The sequence below is a fragment of the Phoxinus phoxinus genome (assembly GCF_949152265.1).
Source record: "Phoxinus phoxinus genome assembly, chromosome: 5".
In the NCBI taxonomy this organism is placed as follows: domain Eukaryota; kingdom Metazoa; phylum Chordata; class Actinopteri; order Cypriniformes; family Leuciscidae; genus Phoxinus; species Phoxinus phoxinus.
Window position 1 is genome coordinate 16,856,755 of NC_136880.1, and position 27,072 is coordinate 16,883,826.

Below are 27,072 nucleotides of genomic sequence, written 5' to 3' on the forward strand. Positions count from 1 at the left end.
AAAGTGTGAAATTATAGGGACTTGACACATGTGTTTTAAACTAGATTCTTTATAATGTATACTTTTATTTGTCATTGCCCTTCAGGCATAGATAGACTAATGATTCTCTCACATTATTTGTGATGGAAGACTTGAAAGGTGACACCAAGCAGAAACTTAGAACGCCCTAGAGCAACATGCTAAAAGCCTATCAAAACACCTTAGCAACAACACCCTGGCAGTGGCAACCACCCATAAGGCCCTATCATCATTGTGGCAAGTTTTGGACTTCAGAAAATGTTAAACTCTAGTAAAACACTGATGGTTTGCTCTTGCATTATATGCTTTGGACATTTGTGTGCTTTATTATTATCTCTTATATCAGTTTTCACATTGTTCAGTGCCTAATTCCAGTTTTGAATGCCTGTCAAACACTGAATGAAATCCCAAGAGTACATCAGAACATCCATTTCTGTCTCATTAGTCCAGTGTGAACCATCAATCAGGCCAACCGTGTGAACCAGCAGCAGACAGACACTCCATTATTTTGAGTGTCAGACGTCCACCCATCTGATTGTGAGCAGCAGTGACATTTCAGATATGTGTGATGGCAGCTCTAATGTTGCACATGATGAATGAAAGCTTAAGGATTCCAGGAGAATGATTGCATTCAGTTTGAGCATTTGCGAGCTACTGTACTGTTCTAAGTGGAAGCAATCTGAGGCTGATCGTCAGTTCGAACAGTAGACATATAAAAAAGTGCTATGGTAAAATCACTGTTTAATCAGACTTAACACAGGAAGTAAACAACCCAGCTCATTGGGAAAACGTGGCGACATTTTTGCGAAATGATATAGCATCACTGCTTGCACTAATGTCCCGTGAGTATCGCTAAGAGATGTAACCAGATGAATGTGAATCTTGTAACATTTTACTATGTTGGTTGTTACACTTATAGTGGCAGTTCATGTAATGTCCAGTGAATGGCGCTAAAATTTGAATGCTCTATCACGTTGTAAATAACGTACATCTACACTAGTGGTTCTCAACCTTTTTTGGTCCTATCCAATATCCAGACCAGGTCCCTGACCGCATGTCCCATGACAGTAATTGCCATATAATGTATAACAAATGCACTGAAAAATAAAGGACGGTCATGAAAGCGATAATGTTTTCAAACACTTTTGTTTGCATGTTTTATTACGCATTTAGGAGAGTATTGCAAGAAGCTGCTTACAATAACCTTACTTTCCGATTCCATTCTGTCACTCACCCTTTTACCCGTGCATGTGTGTATGTGTTTAGATTAGTTATGTGTGTGTAATATAGTTAATAAAACTTGTGCACAATACGTATTTGGTTCTGATTCTCTGCTTGCATACAAAGTTTACTTTACGATTTAGATCTTGTTACACATGCTTTACATGCTCTAAGCTCTACATGCTAAGAAATAATGATTTTTCTGTGGCCATGAAAGATACCCTTTTCTAAGGATAAATTAATAATCAAAAGAATATCTGATTAATTGACTGTACTATTAATTTAGCTACATTAAGTTAATCCAATTAACTGACCCAAATATTCATAATTAATCATAACGAGTTATGAGTTATTATGAATATTTCCCCTTTGAGCTGACTCGTTACACTATGCAGCCTAATAATCATTTAACTGATTTGAATAATAGAAATGTATAATGTTCTATGTGAATGCCAGGAAAAAGAGATGTGGTTTTAGTCTAGATTTAAACTGACAGAGTGTGTCTGCTTCCCGGACAATGTTAGGAAGACTGTTCCAAAGTTTAGGTGCTAAATAGGAAAATGATCTACCGCCAGCAGTTGATTTTGATATTCTAGGTATCATCAACTAGGTAGAGGCATGCTTTGCCAATTGCCAATGAGGCAATATTGGAAGTCAAAGTGAAAAATGATTTCAGCTGTGAAAATGTCATTTGTAATATGAATGTAAAAGATTATTGGATATTGTTGATACAATGCGAGCACCACAGGTTCAATGGCCGTTGGATACTCAAGGCTTTAGCCCAGACTTCTGTGGATGCAAATGGAGCTTTCCTTTAATTCAATATTGGAATATTTGCCATATACTTTAAAATACCACTGGAGTCTGGAGACAAAAACTGTATCAGCATCAGGCATGCCTGAACGTTTTCTTGCTATCTAATAAAAATAACATAAGAAGTTTGTCCCTACAGCCTTTCTGTAGAACGAATAGCTTTAAAGGTGACCGTTATTATAATATAATTATAATAATTCACCAAGCAGCACTTTAAACTTCAATCAATCAATCAATCAATCAATCAATCAATCATTTTATTTCTAAAGCACGTTTAAAAACAACACAAGTTCACCACTTGTAACTAAGAACAGTTAAAAGCAGCAGAGAAGAGATGGGTCTTCAACATAGATTTAAAACACTCAATTAGATTACAGGATTTCATGTGTAAAGGGAGACTATTCCAAAGACGTGGTGCTGCTACTGCAAATGTACAATCTCCCTTTGTAATTTTGGAACGTTTAAAAGAAAAGTTTGAGATGATCTTAGGGGTCTAGCGGCACAATGATGCTGTAACAAACTAGAGGTATATTCAGGGACAAGCCCATGTAAGATTTTAAAAACCATTTAAAGGACCTTGTATTGCACCCTATAATCAACAGGGAGCCAGTGCAGAGAAGCCAGCAGCGGAGAGATACTGGAACATTTCCTGGTGCCAGTCAACAGTCTGGCTGCCGCATTCTGCACCAGCTGCAGCTGTGAAAGCAACTTCTTAGACAACCCTAAATATAGAGAATTACAGGAATCCAATATGGACGAAATAAATGCATGGATCACAATTTCCATATCTTTAAAAGACTTGGAAGCCTTTCAATTTGGCAATACCCCTCAATTGAAAAAAGATACCCTTTACCACTACATTTATTTGATTTATCGAATTTCAATTCGGAATTGAAAATCACACCAAGGCTATCTATCCTGTGTATTAACATTAGAGCCTAAAGAGCCCAAATCAAGTGAAAGCTGATTGGCTAGCTTTGATGGGCAAAAAATCACCACTTCATATTTAGACTCGTTCAGTCGAGGGAAACTTGATGCCATCCACAGCTTTATTTCGTCCAGACAGGCAAGCAAAACTGACCATTTCGAGATGTCATTAGATTTAAAAGGAAAATACAACTGGGTATCATCTGCATAAAAATGGTATGCTACACCATGCTTTGACAGATTAATCCCAGAGAGAACACGTATAAGGAAAACAAGACAGGGCCGAGACACGAACCTTGAGGGACACCAGAAACAATGGGAGGAGCGGAGGAAATAGAGCTCCCTATTTCCACCGCAAGGTTCTCTCCTGTAAATATGATGAAATCCACTTTAATACAATCCCCTAATGCTGGACTCAACTGACTCAAAGGTTTAAGTTATTAAGCTGTTTAAATTAGTCAGTCCAAAGAAGTAAAAGTAAAAATAGTTGCTGGAATTACTAAAGTTTGTGAAGATTGCAGTGTTATGCCTTAATAACACTGCAAAGATATTGAAGAGCTTGTGTTGTGTACTGTATATTCCGCTTTATGTGAGAAATCTGCTGCTTATTACAGCTGTCAGTGATATGGAACAATAAATTTGATTTACTGCCGCATTTACATGCAGCTGATACAAAATTTGCAGTGTGTACATGGCCATTGGTCCTCTTAGCAGGATGAAAAATAAAGTCTTTATGTGAATTTTGAATTGAAAGCGATTGGTTTATAATCTGAAGCTGTCAATCATTTCAGTATGAGCTCACGGGTCCTGCATTCTCACGAAAACTCTACAATCAAAGAAGCAGACTAGATTGCGGTAAATCTCTTATTTGCATCTAGAGGCTAAAATTACATAAGTAGTATCATGACAAGTAGTTAACTTCGATGCAAATGGAGAACATGCATAAAAATATAATGCAATAATCTTCACTTTTCACAATTCAGCTCTATGAAAAAGACAAAGTAACAAAACATTCAGGACTTTACTAAAAACATTCAGGGCTTAAGCCCCATCTGTCAGGGAGAGACATGGATTCAATTGCTGGTAATACACAAACGTTTATTTTATCCTCAATGAGCACAGACAAATGACAGGAACACAAGACTGGAAGAGCGGGTCCAAACTAAAGGCTGCAGGTAGGATGAGTCGGGCAGTGCTACTGAGCATCCATATCAGCATCCACTGAGCCGAGAGAGCGCAACACAGCCAAAGCGGGACAAAGAGTCTGCAATCCACCATTGAACGTGCTGACAGGGGCTGGAGCGGAGAAGCTGAGTCTCAATGGTTCTGAGAACGATCCAGTGACGATCGCCACTGCTGTGGTCTGTCTGGAAGCCTGGGACAAGGCCTCCTTAGCCCTCTTCCATGTGCGGGCCAAGGCAGATAGGTGGGTGATAACCAACAGAGCATTGAAAAGGATAGAGGACTGTAGATGCTATCGGCAGGGAGTTGTGGGAATATTCAACCCACGGTAGTTGTTGACTCCAGGAGCTCGTACTATGTGACGCCAGGCAGTGGAGAGCTCGCTCAAGGTCCTGGTTGGCTCTTTCGGACTGAGCATTGGTCTTAGGGTAAAAATCTTAGGATAAACACATTGAGGCGCCGTTCTGTCTACAGAACTCCTTCCAAAAAGATGTGGTCCTCTGTTGGAGACCACATCCAAGCGAAGACCAGATCCATAAGACGTGGTCCACCTCCTCCTGGGAAGGGAGTTTGTGTTCCCCTGCCCCCGCTCAAACTCCTAGGAAAGGACCCCACCACCACCTTCCTGTAGAAAATGGTTTCCGCCTCCCCCCCCAGAATCCTCGAACAGACGGAAGAGGGCATCCGGCTTAACATTTTTGGAGCTCTGCCGATACAAGAGGTAGAAGTTAAACCACCCAAAGAAGAGTGTCCAGCAGGCCTGGCTAGCTTTCAACTTCTTGGCGAAAGGACATACTCTAAGTTCTTGTAATCCATCTAGCCAAAGAGAGCAGGGCTCAGACAGTGAAAGAAGGCGGCACAGGTTGCATCTTCCCATCTCTGGGTGACAGCTAGGACAGAACTAGGGCCTGGAATATAGCTGGGGCGCTGGTGAGCCCGAAAGGTAGGAAAGTGTCCCGTTGGGGTGTTAAAGGCTTCCACTCATGCCCCTCAAGTAAATGGTTCGGTTTCACTTTATTTGGATGGTCCCTTTAACACATTCTGTTGTCTATAAGTAACGGCAGTGGCTCAGTGGTTCATGTAGCTTGTCTACAAACCGTAAGGTTGGTGGTTCAATCCCCGGTTCCACCTGACCAAGTGTTGAGGTGTCCATGAGCAAGACACCTAACCCCAGCTGCTCCCGACGCGCTGGATGGCGCCTTGTATGGCTGACACCGCCGTCGGTGTATGAATGGGTGAATGTGAGGCAACATGTAAAGCGCTTTGGAGGCCATTGGGTCTGTGAAAGCGCTATATAAATGCAGTCCATTTACCATTTTACCATTTAACATTGCCCCTTCAGGTCTACTAACTTCTAATCATTAGAGTGTTAGTAGAGCATTAGTAGACTGGTAGGGTTAGGGTTAGAATAAGTTGGCATGTAGTTGCAAAGGTACTTATAGTCAGTAGAATGTCTGGTGGAGGAGCATCACAATAAAGAGTTTGCAGATATTAAGCAGACTGTCTACTAATACTCTAATGAGAGTTAGTTGACATGTATTTGCACAGTTACTTATAGTTAACAGAATGTTCAAAAGGGACCATCAAAATAAAGTGTTACCAATGGTTCAAATGGTAGGCAAATCCTTTTACAAATTAGAACTCAGAAATCCCTGACCAACCATGTGAGGATGGTGCTGCCCCAGCCACGGGTGCCCCAGGACCACCAGAGCACTCGGGGTATCTAACAGGTACAGCTCAATCACCTCACCGTGATTGCCCGAAATGATCAGACTTACAGAGGGAGTAGAAGGGTAATGGAGGTGATGATAAGGCCATTGAGGGAACGGACAGAGATGGGGAGGGAAGAGGGATGGCTGTAATTCCCCAATGCACAGCAATGGAAACATCTAAAAAGTTCCCATCGATCAGGTCCAAACAGGAGTGGACAGTGCCTTGATACTGGAAATATACCCCCTTTTCCACCCAGTGGCACCCACCAGGATTCCCTGGTTTACTGATGCTTGAATTTTTTCGCCAGGAGTGGCATAAAATTGCCCAACAGCATTATGACCGACTTAAAGGGAGCATTCCAAGACGCATAAAAGATGTTATTGGAAATCAGGGTTATTCCAAAAAATACTGATTTCTGAACTCTTCCTAAGTTTAAAATTTTTTGTAATGTTTTCTTTGCATTATTCGAGGTCTGAAAACGTGGCATATTTTTTCACTTTTTTGAAACAGTTGTCATTTGTTTTCTGCAAATAAATTCTCCAAATGACAAATTGTTATGTGACATTCGAAAGAAATGCTGTCGGTAGTTTGTAGAATAAGTAAAAAAATCCAGAGATACTTCTTATTTTGCAGTGGTCTCAATTTTTTCCAGAGCTGTATTTAGTCATTTATAGTCACCCATACTTATAAGTGAATACACTTATAAATATGTGTAGTATGCTTCCTAGCTTTCTTTTTCTTTAAGCGTTCCTTCTGATCTTTCTTCCTCTCTGCTTTCATTATCCTTTATTTCTACTCTGTGTTTATTTCTACCATGTGACCATGTGTACAACTTTTGTTCAATCTCCGTATCTGAACAGTACCTGCTTGTTGGGCTAAGCAGAATCTTCCAGACTGAGTTCTTTTATCTTAAATGTCGCACATTTACCGGTTCACTGTCATGCTGTGTGTGGGGGTGGCCTGGTAAACTATGTGCAGATAACAGAGGACAGTCCTCCTAAATCACACTGTCACATTACCTTGTTGCCATGATAGTCCTGTTGACCTCTGTGTTGGCTCACACAGGGTGCTAAGTCACTGCAGATATTACTGATAATCGGAGACTCCATTTTGTGGATTGTTCACTTTGCTTGCCGCCATTTTACCTGTTACGTCTTTTTAATTGCTTTATTACAACTTTATTACTCTGTAATAATTAGTTGTACTTTCTGGGTGTGTCTATAAAATATGCATGAGGGTGGCTGTTTTATTATGAACAGTAATTGCTATCAATTGTTCAAAAAGACTGAATTAAAGCCCCTTAATGAAGAGAAATTGCACATTCCGCATCAGTGGATATGTACTGGTCTATGGGCTTTTTATAGTTACCAAGCAAACTTGCCGAATTAGTACATAATTCATTTACCTTCACAGAATGTGTGGCTCGTCCTATCAGAATTTGAAGTCTGAACTGTCCATTTTATATCATCATTTAACAGGCAGGTTTAAATGCTACATTTAATTGCCTAGAAAGACACTTGTTCTCATCAACAGTTGTCAAGTAGTCACAACTCTGCCTCGGGAAATCATTGGTCGGCTTCCGCTCTATGCCTAATTGAATCAGACCCTTTTTCCCCGCGATATTAATGAGTGCACCTGCACATCACACAATATAACGTGACAGTGTAATGTCATTAGAGATGATTAGATCTGCTGACTGTTTGGTTTGAAATAATTAGGGTAAATACACTACGTTCAAACACACTGAGTGGACTTTAAACGTAGCCATGATGAGCATATGACGTAGCTCTAAAAAAAGAGTCAATGGTGCTCTTTCAGGTCCTAATGACTCAAAGTGTACATATAGTAGTTTTAATTGGAACTGGAAGCTACGAGGCATTTTAAAAATTATACTATAAATAGTCCTTTCAGGCTTTGCTTGACTTATTTACTTATGGAGGATGAGAATAAAATGCAGCTGGCTTAGCATCCAGAAATGTTCTGCATTAAATCAGGCTTCATTCTTTGAATGCTGTTTAATACAGCCGAGATGATAAGCCATACACCGTCATTCTAATCTTGTTAATTCCTTTCTGGTTAATTAGATTTTTCCTTTGGTTATTGCAATGTGACTCGTGCTGTTTTTTGAGCATCTTACACCATGATTGTTGCATTTTTAAGACAACATGTTAAGTTAAAATTAGTTCTGGTCTATTCCATCGTGCTCCTTTCATATCACGGGAAGTCACAAATACCAAGCACACAAAGATGAATATATCGCTGGAACAGTCTTTAATTCACAGTACAGACCGGAAAAACTCAGGGAATCACAGGAGAAACAAACTACTGAAATAAGTTAAGACAATTTAACATAACATTAACATAAGTTTGTTAAGACAAATAACTGAACAGAACAGGGAGTACACAGGAGCAGCACTAGCAGTTTTGCACTTAGCATGGCCCTATTAGCCCCTGGTGGTACTGGAGTTGTAAATGCACTACCCATTGACGGCCATTCAGAACTAGCTTTACAGTTACAGTTGCAGGGTTACAGTGATTATACACCTAAAAAAAATCTGTATTGCCATCTATGGTTTCATGAATCATTCCATTGCATAAAGAGTTCTTTATAGTGGAAAAAGGTTCTTTAGATTATTAAAATATTCTTTAATTTAAGAAAAATAAATGGCTCTTTTAAAGGGATGGTTCGGAGTATAATCAACCTAGGGTCCTTTGCGCCATGACCTTGAGCCAAACACCCCCCCCCAGAAGCTGTTTTTCCCTTGGTCGAACATTATTAAAGTTAGAGCTTATTCAGAGATATCAGCCGAATGGCTTAGTGCCGGCGCTAATGGATCCGAATGTTGTATCTGGTAAATTAACCCACTAATAACGGTGCCAAACTCCTACAGTAGTACAAATAGGTTCTGTACTCATAAAACGAGGCATTGGGAAGTTTGTAAGTACATCAGGAGTTTATTTAAATAACACTTGCCTGACGCCTATGCTACCGCTAACCCGGACGTCGACGTCACTTCTGTGATTTGGGAAAATAATGCCCAGATTGGCACCAAACTTCTGCAGTAGTACAAATAGGTTCTGTCTGAGGCATTGTAAAGTTTGTAAGTACATCCAACGCTATCTCACGACCAATTCGTACGAATTTGTACGAGTGATTAAAAGGTGGCTAATTCGTACAAATTTGTACGACCTCACTCGTACTAATTTGTACGATTTGTCTAAACCCACGTGATGGGTAGGTTTAGGGGCGGGGTCAGGGGTAGGTCATTCGTATGAATCCATACGATTTTGGCAAATCGTTAAATATGTACGATTTAGCAAAAAACGTACAAATTCGTACGAGTGAGGTCGTATGAATAGGTACGAATTAGCCACCTCGTAAAATTCATACGAATTGCCGTGAGATCGGGTTGGTACATCAGGAGTTTATTTAAATAACACTTGGCTGACGGCTCATGCTACCGCTAACCCGGACTTCGACGTCACAAAAGCCCGTAAAAGTCCTGGCAGAAAGCGATGCATAAGGATGTACTGTAGTGTAACGACGAATTATAATTTTTTCCGAAGTGTTGACAACTTAGTGTTAACTAATAATTGTTGCAAACTGGTACTACCAACAAAATATTAGTGCATTCCTGGAACTGGGCGTTGTTACACTACATCCTTATGCATGTAATAAAAGGTAATAGAGTAATTAACACATTTTGACTCCTCTGCATCCTGATGCGTATGTTTCTAGTTGATTTATTAAACGTTGAAATGTATAGGAAAGGCTCTGTGTGAATATGTCGCACTGCACCTTGGGTTAAAATACCTTCAGAAGTCTGAAACTCACCACGTCAACAGCATTGACCCCTATATCAACTCTAATCCCTTATTTCATACTGAAGGCACAAAGGTATTTATTTTGATTAGTTCTTCAGCTGACTGTTTTCATCCTGAATGCTCACGGAGGGTTTTTGAGATGTGCTTATCTTTTCATTTATTTGTTATTTTGCTCGGCTGCACAAAGTCGCTCTGCATCATTTTAATAAATATATTCTATATTGACTTACCTAGCACCTATCTGAGATATTACATGCTTATGGTATTAGGAAATCCATTTCCTCTTTTTTTTTAGCAGCCACTGTAATTTCAGCTCTTTATAGAATTTGGCTGAATGTCAGCAAAATAGCAGAAATGACCTACCATTATCCGGAGAGTGTTTCCTGAGGCACCGCCGTTTGTGTATTCTTGGGAAAGTTCTGTTGAATCAACCTAGTGTTGGGATAGATGGCTTTATAGTCCATGAATCCAAACGCTGCCGGAAAACTCCATGAATAGGGCGAGGGAATAAAAGTCCTAATGCATGCAATAGGCCTCATCATTCATTGGCTATTATCACAGATCCTGGAGCCTTTGAAAGAGACATTACCGAGATGGGATGTGAGCAGAATTCAAATATTGAAATTTTTCATTCTCTCGCTCACTCATATTCGTTCCCTGCAGCAAATGCAGCTATGCCTAGATTAGATTTGCAGTTCAACAAAGTCAATTTAGCCCTTGAAGATTGATTTTAGATCTAAAAAATGTCAATTCCGGCTGTCTCTGTAACGTTTTCTTTATTTGTTTTGATGTGTAAATGATAGAAAGAAGACATTTCGCTTGCGTTTAACACATACAAAACTGTGCATGTTTTTGGTAACAGAAACGGGTAACAGCCTGCAGTGTGATCGATTAACTAAAACTGTTTAAATAACATTTTACTTATGTTATACCTAGAAAACCTAAAAGAAACGGTGACCTGTTATATGACCTACAAGTTGCATTTATATACAGTATGCAATTGTAACTGTTATGCATCAGCTACTCACAAGCAAAAAATTATGAACTGAAATGTCCTTGTTTATTCAAGTGCAGATAAATGAATTACAAAGAGATGAACCAGACTAGTAATACAAAACCTGCTAAGTAAAGGCAAGTGCACACTACAGGATTTTAAAACGTCAGGCTGAACTGTGCAGTTCACACTACATGACTTGCTCTCTGTGAAATCAGGAGTGTTCAAGTTGTTGAGCTGTTCACACCACAGGACACAGCGTGATTGATCCGCAACAGGAGGTAACTCACTACACGAGGTGACAACAACTCTGTCAGCCAACGATTCTACCTTGTCTACAAACCACGTTTTATCACGAAGAAATCACGCGATAAAACGAACCGGAAATTACGCAATACAGCACGCGCGCCACTACCCAGCGAAGAAGAACACAAGTACACAACACACGCGAGTCTTTGTTTGAATATGGACGTCAGACAGAAATTAGTGCTGCAAACTGTTTGCGCGATGATTAGCTCTGGAAAAAATAATAATAATTCCCATAGACAGTATATAAACGGTATTTTCCTAGTGACCTCAACCCATGCCTTGCTCTGATTGGCTGTAGCTCATGGCATCACATGTGTTTGAGTCGTGCGACAGCTCCAGATATCTAGCATGCTAGATATTTTTCTGGGCTCGGCGACGCGTCCGCGAGGCGTCTGCGAGCGTCTTTGATGCGTTGTTGGCTCTTTCATACTAACAGATTGGCGAGCGTTCATCGGCCGCTAATCCCCCGCGATTTGCACGCGATAACAACCCGACCTGTCGGCGAGCTCAACGATTTGCAAATCGGGCTTAAATCGGGCTTAAAATCCTGTAGTGTGAACTAGGCATTAGATATAATGATTTAATTTGCCAGATGTTTCTTTAAATTGCAACAAGATATACTGAGTTAGATATAAATGCATCAAATACATGATATGAGTTTATAATATCAATCTTTAATCTATTTTAATCTATTTACAATATTAATCTCTATCTGTAAATGAAGATATTTTTATTTTTTAAAAAGAATAATAAGCATCGTAATAGCTGCGTTTCCATTACAGATTTGCGCAAAACTTTTGCGATTTTTTTCTTCTTCTAAATATCGATACAAAACTATTGCGAAATGACGGCGTTTCCATTAACCGATGTTATTCGACTAAAACGTAATTTTTTCCTCTCGCGATAAGTCATTTAAAAAACCATGGCAACGGACGTTGGTAGGTTTATATATCACAGCCACCGCACTAGACATTATTATTATTATTATTATTAACGGAAGGAGACATGTTATCCAAGTTTCTCCCTCATTTCTGCTTCAAGCTCTTGATTGTGGCATTTCTTTGAGGTTTAGAATTCTTTTGTCTTTTATGAATTTAATAAACAACTCTGCCTCGTATTCTGTCCGAACACGGCGCGCCATCTAAGTCAGGTGACTGTAAATGCGCAAAAACTGTTTCCATTGTTTTATTCCAAAATATTCCTTTTTCGAATTGCCTGAAAAACAACCCCATGCGAGCGCAAAAACTTTTTTGCGATAAATGGGAGTTTTTTGCGAAACTGACGTGTTTACATTGAGCGTATTTTCAATTCGCAATTTCAATTTGCGCAATTTGAACGGTAGATGATCTTAGTACGCCTTGATGCGAAAATCCGCACAAGTTTATGAAACGAATCTGCTTAACTTCACAGTAAATCAAATCCAGACATTTTTCTCCCTGCTTTAAATGCACAAGATGAGTTGCAACTGATGTTAAAGACCATTAGATCTATTTCCAACCATGAAAGATCACGCAACGCTGTTTCTCTGAGCTGATAGAGATCAGAGCAAGGCTTTAGCTTGTTATAGACTAATGAATATTTCTGCAGATGAAATCTGTTCCGTAAGCAGTCTACAGTAGACAAACTGAGGGTGATAAACTAGTTAATGCATCAACTCGTCACATCAGATGTTTTGGAATTCTCGATTTGTCATGTATGCACAGAAACTTAGTCAATTGCGGTATTATTTGAGCTCACCTTATCCGTGCACTTATTTCCTTTGAGGCCATTCACTCTCTGCTGAGACTGAGCTATTATGACTCACAAAGAGCTCTAGCTCTTGAAACTTTACGGAGCACTGTTTACAGAATGCACAAACAAAACTTATGTCTGCCTAGATTTCCTTTGAGAATTTGTTAAGCGTTCAAAGCATCCAGGAATATGCCATTGCATGAAGCATGATGTTTTGATGAATGCATCTCCTGCATGAAAGCATCCCTTATGGCTAACTTAACTGTTTTTTTTGCAAAGTGGGCCAAGACATCCATCAGGATTTACTCAAGCGGATACATATGTGCCATTGCAATCTCTCAAGATGACAAAAGGCTTGACCTATGAATATTAATGAAGTTATGCTTAATATTTAAATGTGTTGATCAGAGATCAGGCCCGTAGTAAAGTATTTGCTATTTCTAAAACTGCAATGTGAACAATATATTAACAACATACAATTATTAAAGTACACATTTCAACATCAATATTGTGTAATTATAATGTTCTCATTACAGTGATTTGAGGCAGGAATCATTCTTGCTGACCAATTCAATTGCCTAACCTGACATTTGATCCATTTTGTATAAGCGAATGCATAAATGCATGAATTATTGAGCACGACTGCTTGAAAAATAACCTTTTTGCAAAACAAATTATGGAGTTCAGGGTTTTAACTTGCCCTGATACAATATTTTGGGTAACACTTTACAGTAAGGTCCATTTGTTAACATGTTAATGCATTAGTTAATATGAGCTAACAATTGTAAACCTTTGTTAATGTTAGTTAATAAAATGCCCATATTTGTCCTAATGTGGACAGATTTGATTTTAAAAACATATGAGCTTGACATTAACTAAGATTAATGCTATAAAAGTATTGTTCATTGTTAGTTCATGTTAACGAATGTAGTTAACTAATGTTAACGAATGAAACCTTATTGTAAAGTGGTGCCAGTTTTTGTTTGAATGAATCTCCACGTCACAGAATGTCTATCTGATTTCACTTTAAAGCACACACACAGCAGAGAGCGTGTCTAAGAGTCGTGCAGAGAGAACACTGTCGCTTTCCGTCACGGATGACAACTGTAACGATCGCTCATAAAAACATAAAACTGGACAAAGATTGCTTCTCAAAACACACACTAACAAACTGAGACTCCCGCCAAGCAATTGGAGATGCTTTTGTTGTTGATGTATTCAGTTGGCCAAGGCGAAAAGTCTCTCCTGCCACTATTGTAAATGGCAACTATGGCTGTAATGGTTATTTTGGAAAATAAATGTTTGATTCCTGCATGCTTTCAGGAAGTCGTGATCTAATTTCCTTTTTCTCTCAACACATTTCCAGTCCACTTTCTGCTGTAGGCTGTCTAAACTCAAATCAATCAATAAATAAATGATAATTAACCCTACTTAAATTTGATTAAAGAAAGTTCTTCCACATAATTGAATTTATTTCATTCAGATTAAGTCAGCTCCATTGGGTCAACACACTTTAGTTGGATTAGGTCAATGTAGGTCAATGTTTGAATTTGGATTAACATTATTCAATGTTTTTGAACGTTTGGATTAAGTCAATGCGATTAGGTTAATGTATAGTTAGATCAAATTAATGTTAATAGGTTTGTCGAACTAAGCCTTATTACAAATGTGCTACTTTAATTATTTTTATTTTAGTTCACTGTATATGATTGCTGGTTTAAAAAGCAAGTAAACTGATTGCCTTAAAGCTGCAGTCCGTAACTTTTTTGGGTTAAAAATGATCCAAAATAAATTTTTGAGCAAGTACATATCCAGCCAGTGTTCAAAACTCTCTGCTTGCCGTAGCTTGATTCAAAACGGTAAGCTTGTAATAATGTTTTTAATTCCAGTGGTACTAGTGGATTTCCGCGGGAAATTCAAGCATGTCTTTGCGTCATTACGTCACATCTGTACACATAGAGAAGGAGTCTCGGCTAGTAGAGTCTCGGCTATATTGAGTGTGAGGATGTTGGAGGTGCAGATTTGAAGCCTTTTCTCACAGCACTTGATATAATTAAACTTATCAATTTGATGGCGGATCCAGAAAGGTTCAAATGACAATCACCAGTGATGAGATTCACCCGTTGTAAAACACAAAAGACTTCAGTGTGGCTACAGAAAAAAAGAGACTGCAACCGGCCCATGCGAAAATAAGGATACATATCGGAAGGGCTTTTGAAAGGTGGCGGGGTTCAAAACTCAAAACGGGGTTCAAAACGGACGCAGAGACGGCTTTTTCCCCCGCTGGACAGGTACGAAATGTCAACGGTTCAATTATGTAACAGTAGCGCTCTTGTTCGCTTAATTCATTCAGTTACTGAGTAGGCTACTGCAATACATGTAGTCATGCAATGCTGGTGTTGTTAACATTAACAATTTGACAACAAAGTATAATTTGCACGGTTTGAAGTGATAAACGATCGTTAGATTTAATCAGCGCGATTTACTGCAATGCTTTTTTCCCCTTAGTTGGTCAGAACAAAAGTGGATGTTACTTACTTGTTCAGATGACATATTCCGGTGAAAATTATTACATATGTTGGTCATACTTCCAAAAAGTATAATCTGTGATTGTGAATGACAGTATCCACACCGGCGCGGCGACTGACAGCCGCACAATCTCCTCAAAACATTGTGTTCATCCGCGCTGTGCCGTGCCGAGGCACAACCCACGTAAAGTTGATAATTCCGCAAATAACTGCAATTGCAGATTTCGAACTAAAGATTTGAGTTAATACAAAGAAAGTTATTAGTTTAATCAATAGAAACTCAGAATATGTTATCCGAACAGCTTTAGTGAATATAAAATGATTTGACAAAAGAAAAGAAAAGTTTGTGATGAATCATGAAAATATTTTGTTACAGTGTTGGTGCTATAATTTAATTAATATTATTCACATTTAACAGACGTTTTTGTCCAAAGCAATTTACAAATGAGAACTGTAGAAGCAATTAAATCAACAAGGGGGCAACATATGTTTAATAAATATATATATATATATATATATATATATATATATATATATATATATATATATATATATATATATATATTATGTGTGTGTGTGTGTGTGTGTGTGTGTGTGTGTGTGTGTGTGTGTGTGTGTGTGTGTGTGTGTGTGTGTGTGTGTGTGTGTGTGTGACCCTGGACCACAAAACCAGTCACAAGCATGTGTATATTTGTGGCAATAGCCAACAATACATTGTTTGGGTCAAAATTATACATTTTTCTTTTATGCCAAAAATCATTAGGATATTACGTAAAGATAATGTTCCATGAAGATATTTTGTAAATTTCCTACCATAAATATTTATTTAAAAATCATTTTTGTGAGTGGATGCAGCAAAATAACATAAATGCGACAACTTTAAAGGCAATGACCGAGGTAAAGAGTATAAAGAAGTGACAAACTCTCTTTATATTGGCTTGACTGAAACCTGATACGGCACCATTAGCTGCTGGTGGATGAATTGAAGTTGTGCTGACCAGGTAAAACCACTTAAGAACAGGAGCTGGTGCACTTACTAAAGGCCTATCATTTACTAGCAACTGGTGACAGCCTCGGGGTTATTAATAGATCTTGCCGAAATGAAAGTAAACACAACCTTAGCTTGGAGGAACTGTCTGTCTTCTTTAATGTGTCAGGTAATAATGGCTGTACTTAGTTTCCTCACAAAGATAAATTGGCACAGCCTAAGAGCGCTAGGAAACTCTACCATTCTGGCTAAATGAAAAACTCATCCCAGGGGAAGAAATAGTTTAAAACATCTTAGGGAAGCACTGTTCAGCCGTGTTAGTCAGCAGAACCGCACCATAAAAAATGAGCTGTTTAGGTAAATCAATTAGGTAAAGAATAGCAGACAGTGCGTCTCCATTTCCGCAAGTTGCTAAGCTATTCTATCTCACTTGTGGCATCGTATAATGTTGTGGTTATATATTCCAAATAGTGTTATTTGAAGGTTTATTCCAGTGTCCTGCCTCATATACTGTAGTAAGTATATGACTTACATGCACTCTAGTAAGTGCATTACCGTAAACATGATTTTTGGATGCATTTACTAATGCATGAAAGACAATTCGAAATTATTTTCTATAGCACAGATGAGCTTATATTTACATTTAGCTGTGTCCTCCAAAAATCGAAATTATTTGTTGTTCCAACATTGTGTTTCGTGCAGGTTTCTAATGACATGAGGTCGAGTAAATGATGACAGAATTTACGCTGTTTTGGGTGGACTCATTTTCAAGTTCAGAATCTCTGAAAAGAGTTAAAATTACTGCAGCAACACTGCATTGCATATTAAGGCTCTAGTTCTCATTGAACGTCTCTAATGCCAGTGTATAACAGCACTTGCGATGTTCAGCTCAGCCGCTCTTGTTAGCGCTGGCTTGCACGTCGCGCACTCGTTGCCTGCGGTGGGCTCGGGCTGCCGATCTCCACAGTCTGGGGTGTTGTTGGCTGGGCACTGGGTAGTTAGTGGGGCTGGTCACAGGAAACCACAATCACAGGACACCAGCACCCACTCTATGTATCAGGTGAAGCTCCCTCGAGGGCCTTCCCCGGGCAGCTGCTCTCTGGTGGCGGTGTAGAGGCCGGAATGCAGGAAGCTGCAGGGGCAGTTGTCCGGGAAAGTTGTAGCTGGCACGAGGCTGAGGAATTCCTCCAAATGTTCCTCGAGGAAGCGGTCCTTCTGCTCAAGGCATAGCCGTCTGACTGCTGCAAAGTGGTCCATATTGCAGAAGGAAACCATAAAACACGTACTCAAAAATCAAACAAAAAACTCTTTTCTTAGGTCTGGTCTTCTGTCACATGCTGTGTGGAAGACTAAACACACGAATGACACGAATATGATGAAGAAGGTAACAGGCTTTAATTTCAACAGGTAACAGGTAAAATCCAAACACAACTATACGAATAGACGAGACCAGACAAAGACACACAAACAGAACTGAACTTAAAGGGTTAGTTCACCCTAAAATGAAAATAATGTCATTAATGACTCGCCCTCATGTCGTTCTAAGCCCGTAAGACCTCCGTTCATCTTCGGAACACAGTTTAAGATATTTTAGATTTAGTCCGAGAGCTTTCTGTCCCTCCATTGAAAATGTATGAACGGTATACTGTCCATGTCCAGAAAGGTAATAAAAACATCATCACAGTAGTCCATGTGACATCAGTGGGTTAGTTAGAAATTTTTGAAGAATCGAAAATACATTTTTGTCCAAAAATAACAAAAACTACGACTTTATTCAGCATTGTATTCTCTTCCGGGTCTGTTGTCAATCTGCGTTCACGATTCCGCAGTGACGCTGCTGACGTAAGACGCTGCTGACGTGTTATCTCGTCCGTGTAGTATTCGGGTTCAAATAAATATGGATGGGCAAAAAAATGCACGTCTTCCTCTGTGTCGAAGTCCTTAGACATGTTTGCGAAGATTGTTTTGTTTACATCGTGCGTCTCCCTCAGACTGTAAACGAAGCTCGGGCGCACCAGATAACACGTCAGCAGCGTCTTACGTCAGCAGCGTCACTGCGGAGTCGTGCATTTTCGATGCTTCAAAAATTTCTAACTAACCCACTGATGTCACATGGACTACTGTGATGATGTCTTTATTACCTTTATGGACATGGACAGTATACCGTTCATACATTTTCAATGGAGGGACAGAAAGCTCTCGGACTAAATCTAAAATATCTTAAACTGTGTTCCGAAGATGAACGGAGGTCTTACGAGCTTGGAACGACATGAGGGTGAGTCATTAATGACATTATTTTCATTTTAGGGTGAACTAACCCTTTAAATAGTGAGAGGATACCGAGATGGTTGATAGGTGCACAGATGAAACTAATGAGTGTCCATGGCAACAAACTACAGTAACTAAGGAAGAACGGAGTCCAAACAAGTCCAAAAACAAGAGTCCGTGTGGTGTGAGAGTGTGACATTATTTGTCTGCCGTTTTCCTTTTCTTTTTAGTTTGACAGTCATGTTCAAGATGTTGAAAAGAGCTGCATGAACATTCTTCACATTTTCTTCTTTAGTGTTCCACTTAAAAAAAGAAAGGCATTTGGGTTTTCATTTCTCGCTGAACTTTCCCTTTAGGTTTCTCCGCAGAGAAGCCGTGATTAAGGGTTGTTACAGTATATTCAGCTGAACAATGTCTCAGAAACTCTATGAATGGCAATGTAATGGTGCACGGAGCAGAGGAAGGTAGATGGCTGGGAATTAATGCCTGCACTTTGAAAGCAGGTCTGCTCTTTCTGATGAAACCGGTGTTCTTTACAAAGCGCCTGGGAAATGGATTTTTCCACAGGTGCCAATAGCTTCTCTAAATGGCCACGTGCTCTAATATGTCTTGATGATTGACCACTTTCCTGAGCCCTGCAGGGGAGAGTTTCACAGGCTCAAGCTGCGGGGAATAGAAGCGTCGGGACTGTGTGATGGAGGTACTGAGGCTGTGGAGCTTTTATATAAGGCATGGGAGCATGTGTGCTTTTAAAGTGTGATGGGACTTTATTTACTTCAAACTCATCTCTGATTTGGGGATTTCATCTCATCAGTAAGGTACACCCAGATTATGTTCTACACACAGGTGCTTCATTTCCCCTTTTGAAAGAGATATTACAGGTTTGGGGAACCTATATTTGAATGTAGATCTCTCCAATGGATGTTTTATCAACCCCTTCTTTTGAAATAAAGAAATACCCATGGGTAAATAGGGTAATTTGAGTGCTGACGTGATGATTTTATGTTGCAGGATTCAGTCGGGGTCGTACCTGAGCACCGGCTGGTTCACGCTCATTCTGGCCATGGACATGTGCAAGGAGATCCGAGTCTACGGCATGATCAATGACACATACTGCAAGTAAGACTGACATGCAATCTATCACTTGACAGTGGTCTTTAAAGCAGTTTCGCCTGTTTTCAGTGTAATAGGACAGCAGAGCTGATACAAGAGCAGTTCTGTGAGTTTCGAACAAACCCCCTGTCATAATACAAGCATACACACCAATATCTTTGCTTCGAAATTGTAAAGGGGTCATTTCGCCTGTTCAATAGATTCACTTAGAAAGGTTGTTACACAAAAAACAATCACATATTCACAACAACAAAAAAAGGATTTATTTTAACACTTATTCTGACCCTGTGTGAAATTATCTATTTTAAGTGGTTGGCTCCTTTAAAGAGTTAGTTCACCCCAAACTAAACATTCATTAGCTACTCACCCTCATGTTGTTCCTAACATAATAAGACTTTCGTTCATCTTCGGAACACAAATGAAGATCTTTTTAATGAAATCTAGAGCTTTCTATCCCTCCATTGACAGCATAGGCGACTACCTTTTTTTAAACCCCAGAAAGATTGTAATGACATTATTAAAGTAATCCATGTGACTCCAGTGGTTTAATCAAATGTTATGAAGGTTTGGTGGTATGGGTAGCTTTAAGGGGTAAGGGAAGGTCAGCAATGTAATTATGGATGTATGAATTACAGCTGTAATTACATACATGTACAGGTATTTTTTAACTATAAGTGCAATGTAAAAATGAATGGACACAATGAGTGCATTGTATCAAATGATTAATTTAACTGTTAGTGCATAAAGACACTTAATATAAAGTGGAACCAAAGTTTATTTGCAACTTTCCACAAATCTCACAAACAAACAAGCCATTTTTGAACCTTGGTTATATAAAGGCTTTTTGTACTGCGGAGGACATTTCAAACTTTGAAACATGCACGTTATTTTAATGGTACAAAGACCTATTATATTTTAAAAATTGCATTTCTCATGTCAGGACCCCATTGAGACCATTGTAATGTTGCAATATGTTTTATATTACCTTGAACAGCAAAACAAGGTCTGAACACATTATTTATTCATATTTATTTAGCTCTATTTATTTATTTACTACCGCAATAATTTTTTGTTCTGTTTTCTGAAGCCTCGCATGTCTCCTGACATTGCCATTCAATAGTTCTTTAGCACCATATAAGCCCCTTTATCGTGAATCTCTCACTATGATTCCATTCTGATGATAGTGTCCTTAACAACCTCACAACCCCCCTACTGCCGATAGACATAAGCAAAGCGCGCAATAATGTGATTAGAGTGTTTGTAAAGTAGCTATTATAGTCTGTTTTCCCAACCATTTATTCATTCCGCTCTCCCTTTCAAAACAATGAGCTATTTTAATTCCACAGCAGCTCCCAGTCACCTGTAAAGACTGGCAAATGAGAAAACAGTGGCTACAACAAAGTCATTTTGATGAAAGGCAGTTCAGCTGGGAAGTATCTATTTTAGCATAATGTGCTGAGCTGTTGTTGCAATTGACCTCGCTGGATCTCTTGTAATTAAAATTCAACGGGTGCTACTGGGAGAGAAAAATTGAATCTATTTGAGAGCAAAAAAAAAAAAAAAGTATTCAGAGCTACCATTTCTCAGCGGGAATTCTCCTTATGGACTCAGTCTTTGAATAAAAAAAGTAGCAATGGGTTAAAGCTTCTGCAAAATCAAAACTGCTACGTGCTTCATAGACTTTATTGTGCATGATTCATAAGTGCATTCCAGGGAAAAATGTCCTTTTTTTTTTCTTTTTTCTTCAGTTTCACTTAGAGACATGTGAAGCTGAAATAAAAAACGGTTACACTTTTTTTTTTTTCAATTTAGACATTCTACTAAATAACTTGTCAACTAACTTTCATTAGAGTATTAGTAGGCTTTTGGGTCAGGGTTCGGGTTAGTAGAATACACTAGCTAAGTTTCCATCCACTTGTCAATCGAATTATCTGAAGTTCGGTAAAACAACTCATGCGAATAAAGCTGGTGAAAGTGTTTTTCTATCCAACGGCTTTAAAGCGAATAAAAACCGCTTTAATGATTAAAATAACTCCACATCCATTCTCTTCTCTCTGCTGGAATACTTTTCTTCTGTGTTTACACAGAATTTAAAAACAGCGCCACCACTCTAACACTTTTTTGCAACAGTAGCGGATCGGATAAGCTCAAATCTAATTGGACGGCTTGTTTAATCGAGGGCCACGGGGGAAAAGATCGACACACTGGCCAGAAAAAAGTTGTGCTTTGTCGCGCTGTGATTGATCGCGCCCGTTGTGAAAAACTCCATAGGCATCTATTGTTTTAATTCAAGAGCTCCATCGTAACGGACATTCGTGTCGCTATACCACGCTTAGTCGAAAAGTGGACCATTGAAATAAAGAGTAACCTAAAATAGTTGTTAAAAGGGTAACTCTCGCCAAATTGCAACCTAGGCTATTTTTGTTAATCTACCCGAGTCAAACTTTTGTGGAATTAGAATGGAAACGGCACTTTTAAGATTGACCATATTTTCGTTTTCGGTCAAAATGCCTTTTGAATGGGAGCGAATGGGGCACTTTTATGATAGCATCTAAATCACTATTTTTAAAACACTAAGAAGGCTCGACACAACATGAAACTGTGCTCGAAGTGTCACCAGCGGCTCTACTCATGAACTCCAGCATTGACTACATTGTTTGTGTACACAAAGTTTACTAAAAAGAAAGGTTTTGAACAACTCACTGTAGCTGTTGTTCTTCCCGACCGCCGGCATTTTGTCAGTCAAAAATAGTCGATCTGTATCACTGAATCATTTCATTATTATATGAGGATCCTTTTTCAAATACTAGGTCAACATTGATTTTCACTAACGACAAAACAACTAATTATCCGTGAATTTATATGGAACTAAGCTTTAGGAGCTTTCCATCTTTACTCTCCTCCCTGCTACGTTGCATTCGGAGATCGACTACTTTTGACTGACAAAACTCCAGCCACCGGAAACACTAACTGATAAAGTGAGTCGTACAAAACCTTTCTTTTTAGTAAACTTTGTGTACACAAACAATGTAGTCAATGCTGGAGTTCATGTGTAGAGCCCCTGGTGATACTTCAAGTTTCATGTTGTGTCGAGCCGCATTAGTGTTTTAAAAATAGCGGTTTTGATGCTAAAATAGCGAAAATAATACGCGAAAATACGGTAAATCTTAAAAGTGGCGTTTCCATTCTAATTATGCGAGAGTTACCCTTTAAGGCCTTTTAAAATATAGGATAGTGAAAATGGCACTTTAATTGTCATGAAATAACAAAATAACACCTTCTTCCATTCTTTTCTTTTTTTACTTTAGATCAGAAGGCTACCGGAAGGTCCCGTACCACTACTATGAAGCAGGAAGTCGTGACGAATGTGCCGAATACCTCTTGCACGAGAGCGCTCCTTACGGCGGGCACCGTTTCATCACAGAGAAGGCTGTTTTTGCCAAGTGGGCAAAGACGCACCCCATTAAGTTTTTCAGTCCGGAATGGCAGCTGTCATGACCAAGACTCCCACTCTTCCAGAATATTCCTTGACACTACGGCCTTGTTGGCTCTTTCCCCCTCCATCTTAAAGTAACACACATGAAACTCGTCATGCAGTGGCTAAACGAATCATTCGAATGCGATTTCAAATGGTAGCTGTCCAAGTGAAGTGTCCCATCGTGACCACGAGGAGAGGTCTCTAATGAACCTGGCGTTAATCCTGGTGTGATCAAATACTGGATTTAGCATGTTCTCATGTTGTTCACAATCAAGTAGTATATATTTCTTTCAGAGTACATACACTTATTGCAGAAAAGATGGGCTCAGTAGAAAATCACGTCCTTGTTTTATCTTTAATCACCTCACATTAGGGCTGGCCGATATACCAAATTATATATAAAAATTAGAAAATAATTTTTCAGCCTTTTGATGATATTCTCTATTCATTTCTATTCATATATGTGCTCTGATATATATGTGGGGTCATCCACTCAAATCATGATTTTGCCTTTAAAAACGTAGTGGAATAAAAAAAAAACGGGACTTTTAAATTGAAATTGTTAAATTGTTTTTAGAATATCATGTCACATGCGAGGGCCAAATGTGTATGAACAGCCCTTTTCAAGGGAGATTTATTTTATGATTATTTTTTCAGTTATATCAAACAATTTTAACAGCGATTATAGCCAATTAAACTCAAAGTAACAGTAAAAATATGTGTAAACCATTTTTTTTCTAAAACCCAAGGAAAAATGGCATTTAACAATTTTAATAGTTAATCTGAACCAATTTATCTACATATTTTTTTTATAGACAGCCATTGTTCAGCCAAATGATTAATACAAGAAGTATAATGCAGTAAAAATCTGTGAAAAGTGAAAACCCGAAGAAGAACGATATTCAACCATATATCTAAAACTAAAACAAATAGCAAACACACTGCAGAATCGGAATTTTGAATTGACCGATTCACAGAAGTTAATTGAACTTATGAACTTTAGTCTGAAGTCTAAATCAAATATGCTATTAAAACATGTCTATATAAACACTTTCATACTCGAGTATGACACAGTCTTTAGAAAACTTTAATTAAATCATGAATATATTGTGAAAATTTGATATATCTCCCAGCCCTAGTTTATTTTCGTCTCATAGACAAGTACTGGACTGAAACCAATCTTAGGGCATTTATGTTTTGCCCATAAACCCATAAAAAACATAAAAACCATTAGCCTCAGCCCTCAGATCCTAAAAATTCCCAAAGTGACTCGCATAACTTCCTTTAAACCGCTTAATAGGTCATTCAGAACTTATTATCTCCTGTTTTTACTTGTACAGATGACTACGCGAGCAGACTCCAGGAGGTTGTTGATCTGAGACAGTAGAATATAAAGCGATGTTCTGTTGTTATGTGCCATGACAAGAAAGCTTACGACGCGTCGACAAAAGACGCGAGGAGCGATTCCGAGTGAGTGAATGTGGACGTCAAGACTGTGCCTGTATGAAGTGTAGCATTTCTGCGCAACTCGGCAACCTATCCTTCATTTTTATGCCTTATTTGCTGATTTAAAAATGACACTCCTGTCCACCCCCCGTCAGAATCCCGTGTTCCCCGAGAGATGAAGGTACACTGTCCCTGTTGTCAGATCAGCAGGTTAATTTGATCAGCTACTGTAGCTAAGTGTCGTAGCATCATGTAAACCAGCAGACAATGCAGCGCCCATGGGGATCGCCTACTGCTCTGGGACTCCCCCTGAGCTTGTCGTTGTGTGTTTTTTCCCCGTCAAACACAGCATGCACTCTTTTTTTTTTTTTTTTTGCATGCGTCAAGAACATTCATCGTCGCCGGTACTGTACCTAACAAGTTTTCGTATCGGCTTGTGATTTCCTGACATCTTCTGGCAGCTCAGCCCGGACAGCCTTTGTTCTTATGCACCAAACTGTGCATGTTTGACCAGCACTGCAACATCGCCTAAGCACCGTCACAGTTTTTCCCTGGAGAGAAAGATGTTCTGGGTGCACTAGCTCTGTGAAGAGAGAACTATATGAGATATATGGCACTGATACACAGGAGGCGCCACTGAACACTGGAACACGTTGATGAGAAACTACTCGCGCCTCTGGCCAACCTGTTCATTAAAACAATTGATGCCAGCTCAATTTCTCAGAGTGCTGACCCGGGATCATCATCTGTCGACTGTATTGATTTTGTTCACCGTGTGGTATAACAAAAAAAAAAAAAGAGCTGGTCTACAAATGACACTTTCACTCTTCAATGTATTTCTGACTTTAGCTTCTGCTGTTCATGCCTCAGATATTACTTGATGTTCTCATGATATACACTACATGACCGGAAGTATGTGGACGCACTGCAAAAATCATTGCTTATCAGTATTTTTGACTTGTTTCCCCTTAAAAAACATGAACAAAATACATTTACTAGAGATAAATAATGTAAGATATATTTCTTATTTTCATATTGTTCTTACTCCATTGTTTGTTCATAGACATCTTGAAGTGTTTTTTCTTTGCGTTTTTCGCGCACGGACGACAACGTTGTCAAAACAATTATAACGGATCAGACTAAAAACGACTAAAATCGTTGCATTATTCAAGTCAGGCCAGTAGGTGGCGATGTTGCTTATAGATATAAACATAAAATACACATGAGCATGATGTCACCGTTTTCACAAATTCGCATTTTTGTAGTTTACATATAGAAATAACGGTATCATTTTCAAAAATTTGCACTTTGAACTTTGAAGAGTTTACATTTTAAGCCCCCAAAGCGATGTTGTCGTGTAAACGGCCAAAACGCATAACAAGTTTGTAGTTTTTTAGTTGAAAACGGTGTCGTGTAAATTTATAATTGAAGCAAGGGGGAAAAAAATGGCTAATTGTTAAAAAATACCAATATTTTATTGTTAATATTTTGTCGTAAGAAAATGTTGGCGTTAAAATTTCATGTAAACATTATTTTTCTATTACATTTGGACAATAATAATTATTAGCATCATTTTATTATTTTTATTATTATATTTTCTGAAAAGTCATGTTGTATTATGCAGTTTTATTTATCAAGCTAATCTTCACTACCGTTAAAATTTTGGGGGTCAATACGATTTTTTTTTTTTAAAGAAATTAATACTTTTGTTCAGCAAGGACATTTAATCGACCAAAGGTGACAGTGAAGACTTTTACATTATAACAAAAATCTTATTTTAAATAAACCAAAGAATCCAAAAAAAAATTTAAAATCATGCATGGTTTTCGCAAAAATATGAAGCAGCAAAAATGTTTTCAACATTGATAATAATACATATTTCTTGAGCAGCAATATCATATGAGAATGATTCAGAAGGATCATGTGACACTGAAGACTGGAGTAATGATGCTGAAAATTCAGCTTTAATCACAGGAAAAAATTACATTTTAAGATATATTACAATAGAAAACAGGTATTTGAAATACCTAGTTATTCACAATATTACACACTATTACTCTTTACACTAACAAGTCTTCTTTCAGAAACATAAAAAAAATCTTACCGACCCCAAACGGTATAATGTTCAATTTATCAATGGAAAACGAGACAAAAATACTAATTTGGAGAATTATTTTTGCAGTACAGATTATGAACATACCCCAAATGTGCTTGTTTGAAAGCCATTGGCATTAATATAGAGGTGGCGCTTCTTTACCAGCTTCCTCTCCGGAAAGGCTTTCCGCCAGATGTGCGAATCAGGATGCAGGAATGTACTTCTATTTGAGAAGAGGAGCATCTATGAGGTCAATGGCTGATGCTGGATGATGGGGTCTGGCTCACGCAGCTTTCCAAATTAATTCCAGAGGTGTTCAGTGGGATTCATGCCACACTTTGTGAAGGGCCAGTCAAGTTTTTCCATTGACCTTTCTTTGCTCATAGTGACTGTAACACTGACACAGAAAAGGTCGGTTTTAGA

At 38.6% G+C, this 27,072-nt stretch overlaps 1 protein-coding gene across 3 annotated transcripts in view; it reads left to right on the forward strand.

Annotated features, from left to right (window-relative positions):
• The window catches only part of st6galnac3 (ST6 (alpha-N-acetyl-neuraminyl-2,3-beta-galactosyl-1,3)-N-acetylgalactosaminide alpha-2,6-sialyltransferase 3), a 110,471-nt gene extending 84,120 nt beyond the window's left edge, over positions 1-26,351 (forward strand). The window contains exons 4-5 of one of the 3 annotated variants that reach the window (XM_079613102.1): positions 19,529-19,636; positions 22,939-26,351. In XM_079613102.1, coding sequence (XP_079469228.1) covers positions 19,529-19,636; positions 22,939-23,128 — 298 coding nt within the window. In that variant the 3' untranslated portion in view covers positions 23,129-26,351. The remainder of the gene's footprint in view (positions 1-19,528; positions 19,637-22,938) is intronic. The other 2 variants (XM_079613100.1, XM_079613101.1) reach the window with 2 other exon arrangements.
• The last annotated feature ends 721 nt before the right edge of the window (positions 26,352-27,072 follow it).